Source organism: Myotis lucifugus, unplaced genomic scaffold, assembly GCF_000147115.1.
Source record: "Myotis lucifugus unplaced genomic scaffold, Myoluc2.0 scaffold_10, whole genome shotgun sequence".
NCBI classification, from domain to species: Eukaryota; Metazoa; Chordata; class Mammalia; order Chiroptera; family Vespertilionidae; genus Myotis; species Myotis lucifugus.
Genome location: NW_005871058.1, coordinates 6,120,819 through 6,126,045, shown reverse-complemented (window position 1 = coordinate 6,126,045; position 5,227 = coordinate 6,120,819). Strand labels below are relative to the sequence as shown.

Genomic DNA, 5,227 nt, shown 5'->3' with positions numbered 1-5,227 from the left:
ACCATCACCACCACCACCATCACCATCACCACCACCACACACCACCACACACCACCATCACCACCATCACCACCACCACCATCACCACCACAATCACCACCACCACAATCACCACCACACACCATCATCACCACACACCATCATCACCACACATCATCACCACCACCACCACCACCTCCACCACACACCACCACCTCCACCACCACCTCCACCACACACCACCATCACCACCACCACCACCACAATCACTACCACACACCACCATAATCACTACCACACACCACCATCACCACCACCACAACCACACACTATCATCACCACCACCACCATCACCACCACACACCACCATCACCACCATTTTCTTTAGATTTCCTTTGTATGCCTCTATTACTGTATTTTATCAACTCTAAGATGCCACTTATTGTAAGATGCACTATTCTTTTATGCACTGCCAATTATGCATGACATCCTATCTATGTAAGCCGGAGCCCAATTTCAGGAATGAGAAAATGTGAAAAACTGTGGCCATTAAAATCAAGGAAATGCTCTAGCTGGGTTAGCTCAGTGAATAGAACATTGGCCTACAGACCAAGGGCCCTGAATTTGATTCTGGTCAAGGGCACATAACTCCGTTGGAGGCTCCTTCCTGGCCCAGGGCCTGGTCAGGGCATGTGCAGGAGGTAACCAATCAATGTCTTTCTCTCACATTGATATTTCGGTCTGTCTTTCCCTCTCTCTTCCACTCTCTCTAAAAATATCCTTAGTGAAGATTTAAAAAAAAAGTCGAAAGCATGCTTAATTGTGGACTATGCCTTTAGCATAAATCTGGTGTTCAGACCATTACTACAGTGAAAACACCTAACATTACCTGGTGGCAATTAATCAATGTGTTTCTCTCACATTGATATTTCTCTCTGTCTTTCCCTCTCTCTTTCACTCTCTCTAAAAAATCAACAAAAAAATATCCTCAGATGAGGATTTAAAATAAAAAAGAAAAGGAAAGGAAAAGGATTACCAAACTGTTATTATTGGCAGATCAGTGATTTTCTATAAAAAATAAATTTAAAAATCAAGGAAGTAAGGGTATAGCCATACCTGTCACAGTGGATTGTAGTGGTGTGTCTGTCTTCCACCATAGGGGGTGATCATTAGGACCCCACCATGGGCTGGATGCTGTTCTGTCGTGTGTGTGTGTGTGTGTGTGTGTGTGTGTGTGTGTACCCCCAGCACTGTGTGGTGCACGTGTCAACAGCTGACCCAGCAAAGTTCATAAAAGGGATGGATAAGAGGGTGTGTTTCTAAAATTACCTTTTAAAATCCTAGTTGAGCTTTTAATAAAACCTTACCTTCCTCCTTGCTTCTTTTTCATTTTCTTTGAAAAGAAAGAGATCTTTGAAAAAGATCTTATATGGCCTTCCCTTTTTGATTGACTGATCGGTTCCTCTATCTATTAAGAAAAAAAAGAAGAAAGAAGGAAAAACTTCTGTCATCTCTCCTCTGCTAACCATTTGGCTCCCACCAACCAGGGGAGAGAGTGGGATCCATGGGAGGAAGGTCCAATCAGCCAGTCGCCTCTCAACTGGATGTGGGGCCTGGATCTGGGGAGCAGGAGCCACAGCCCATCTGTCTGTTTCCCATGGCAGTGAGCACAGTGCTTAGCTATTTACGGGGCATGAGACTATATTTGTTGTGTAAGTAGATAGGGGGCCTGTTACAGGATGGTGGGATCATATTTTGAGATATTATCATGTTGATTCTTCCCATCCCTACAAATACACCCACCATTACCCTTGCACCACTATTTCTGCCACAATAGACACATCCCATACCCTTATGGAGATCCTCAGGCTAGACCAGAGTCCTAAAAAAGTCAAAGATAACGAGTGCTGGTGAGGATGTGGAGGACTTGGACCCTCATACACTGCTGGTGGGAGTGCAAAATCGTGCAGCCACTTTGGAAAAGAGCCTGGCAGTTCCCCAAAAAGTTGAACACAGAGCTGCCATATGCTCTAACCCAGGGGTCCTCAAACTTTTTAAACAGGGGGCCAGTTCACTGTCCCTCAGACTGTTGGAGGGCCGGACTATAGTTTAAAAAAAAAACTATGAACAAATTCCTATGCACACTGCACATATCTTATTTTGAAGTAAAAAAACAAAACGGGAACAAATACAATATTTGTATTTGCATGTGACCCGCGGGCCATAGTTTGAGGACCCCTGCCTAACCATTCCCCTCCTAGCTACTAGTATATACCCAAGAGACGTGAGAACATTTGTCCACCCAAAAATGTGTACATGAAGGTTTACAACAGTTAACTTTGCTAAATCATTCACAGTTCTTGGCAAAGAAATATAAATTCTTTAGGAAAACAGAGATTGTTCAATACATGCTATTCTACTGTTCTGAATCTTGTGTTTGTTTTAGTTAGGAATATATTTAGGAGTTCTTTTTACATCAGCATTTATATATTTTTCTAATTAAAAAGGAATAGTGCCCTGGTCAGTTTGGCTCACTGTGATAGAGCATTGGCCTGCAGACTGAATGGTCCCAGGTATGATTCCTGTCAAGGGCACATGTCCGAGTTGCGGGCTTGATCCCCAGTGTGGGGTTTGCAGGAGGCAGACGATCAATAATTCTCTCTCATCATTGATGTTTCTCTCTCTCCCTCTCTCTCTCTTTCTGAAATCAATAAAAAATATATTTTTAAAAAGGAATAGTTATCTAGTACCCCACTTCTTGGATGCATCGTACTTTATATAACTAATCTCATACCAATATGGTTGATCCTGGCCTTTTGCTATTGTAAACAATGCTGAGATGACTATTCTTGTACACACCTTTAAGTACTTATGCAAACATATCTGCAGACTAAATTGCCGACATGGCCCTATGTTAGGCAAAGTGGTTTCTGGTGCTTGCCATGACCAAGGCCATCTTAAGAAGCAAGTTGCTCTCAGAAAACAACAGTTCACCCTGGAGGGGGTTCGCCTTCATCATCTGGAAGGTCCACTAAGTAGGTCCCTTAAGTTGTTTAATGCTTTGGAAAATACACCTTATAACAAGCACAAGTCACTTAGCTACAAACCACCTGGGTTCCTGGAGGCTGCATACATCAAGCCCCCATCCCCTTTTGGGTGCAGAGATCCATCTTTTTGCTGATGCCCAAGACTCTTTTCTGTCCATAAGTTCCCTTAATAAACTGTTTAATTCTGGAGTTGTTAGCCTCTATTTTTAAAAAATATATTTTATTGATTTTTTTACAAAGAGGAAGGGAAAGGGATAGAGAGTTAAAAACATCGATGAGAGAAACATCTATCAGCTGCCTCCTGCACGCCCCCTACTGGGGATGTGCCTGAAACCAAGGTACGTGCCCTTGACTGGAATCGAACCCAGGACCCTTGAGTCCACAGGCAGATGCTCTATCCACTGAGCCAAACCAGTTAGGGCATCAGCCTCTATTTTTAATCTTAGTCTGTCCTCCTTGGGAGATCGGTTCCAATATACCTCAGGACATTTTCCAACACTCTATTGAAATTCTTTTCAAATAATTTGGTGGGTCTGACCAGTGTGACTCAGTGGTTGAGCATTGACCTATGAACCAGAAGGTTATGGTTCAATTCCCAGTCAGGGCACATGCCCAGGTTGTGGGCTCCATCCCCAGTAGGAGACATACAGGAGGCAGCCAATCAATGATTCTCTCTCATCATTGATGTTTCTATCTCTCTCTTCCTCTGCCTTCTTCTCTGAAATCAATAAAAAATATATTTTAAAAATAATAATTTGGTGGTCTATTCTATAGGAATAGAGCCCGTAATTCTAACTTGGCACATGGGCACCCAGAGTAGAGACTATATTTTTCAATCTCCCTTCGGGCTGGATATAGCCATATCAGACCAAGTTCTGGGCAAGGGGATGTCAGGAGAAGTGGTGAGTGCAACTTCTAGGAAGTGTCCTAAAAGGGAGGGACATGCTTCTCCCCTCCCCTTTTCTCCTCCTGGCTGGCGGGAATATGGGTGGGTGTGATCGCTGGCACAGAAGCAGCCACCCAGGATCAAGGATACAGGCCAGCGACAGCTTGAAGATGCCCAGCCCTGATGAGAGCAATATGGACCCTGGGATGCTTAGGTCCAGACTTTGCTACCTAAGAGAGAAATAAACTTCCATCATGTTTAAACCCTGTTGTTTCTCATATTTTCTGTCATTTGCAGCCAAATCTTTGCATTCTAAATACAGATCGGGCCAAATTTCCTTCAAAGAGAATTCCTATAGGGGGCCTGTTACCCATAACAAACTTGGTGTTACCCAATTTTAAAATCTTTGACAAATTTATAAGTGAAAAAAAGTTATTATTATATACTGATAAATACTAATTCCTTGAATACTTGTAAAGAAGTGGAAGGGTAAGAAGGGAAAGGTTGGGGAAGGAAAGAAGAGGACAGATTTTCATAAAGCATAGCTATGCATTTCATTTATCATCCTATATAATAAAAGCCTAATATGCAAATTGTCCCCTCACGCGGTTGTTTGACCGGGAGTTCGACCACTTGCTATGACATGTGCTGACCAACAGGGGGTGGTGCGGAACATGGCCGGCATTGGTGACGCAGCACTGGCAGCCCCAATGGGTCCGGACGAGGGTGGGATGGTGGAGCAGGTAAGCGAGCTCTGCCAGGCCAAGGTGGAGTGCCAGGCAGGGATATGGGGCTGCGGGGCTGCAAGGCTAGAGGCACAAGCTGGGGAGCGATCCCCACAGGCCACCCTGAATTCGTGCACCGGGCCTCTAGTAACAAATAATTAAATTAATGGTTTTATGTCATGAAAGACTGGCGATCTTGCTAATTGCAGCAGTTTAATGTGGTTTGAAAATTGAGAAGTAGAAGAGAACTTTCTTAGCAGGTAGTTTATAAGTTCTTTGCGTAGAGACCATGTCTGACGATTACTGGGTAGCACGCTCCTTTTCTTACTCTCCCAGCCCGCTGTGGAGACTAACCGTACTAGGCACAAAGCAAGAACTCATGGACTGATTTTCTCCTCACCTTCAGAAATCAGTGATATCGGCCAAAGGTATGATGACATTTTGTCTCCTGGCCCTGTCCAAGAAAAGAAAATACATTTAAAAATTCTATAAACTTTGCATAGAGTCACTAAATTCAACTGCCAGTAACTCCCAAATAGGCTTTGTCTTATTTATTTATTTTCTGCTTAATCCTCCCCCGAGGATATTTT

General features: G+C 43.5%; 1 protein-coding gene across 1 annotated transcript in view; it reads right to left on the bottom strand.

The window, feature by feature from the left end:
- Nucleotides 1–4,588, bottom strand: part of CCDC38 (coiled-coil domain containing 38) — a 36,114-nt gene extending 31,526 nt beyond the window's left edge. Inside the window, exons 1-2 of the mRNA XM_023749821.1 lie at nt 4,570–4,588; nt 1,347–1,447 (exon numbers count right to left, since the gene is read on the bottom strand). Coding sequence (XP_023605589.1) covers nt 1,347–1,447; nt 4,570–4,588 — 120 coding nt within the window. The remainder of the gene's footprint in view (nt 1–1,346; nt 1,448–4,569) is intronic.
- Nucleotides 4,589–5,227: the final 639 nt, after the last annotated feature.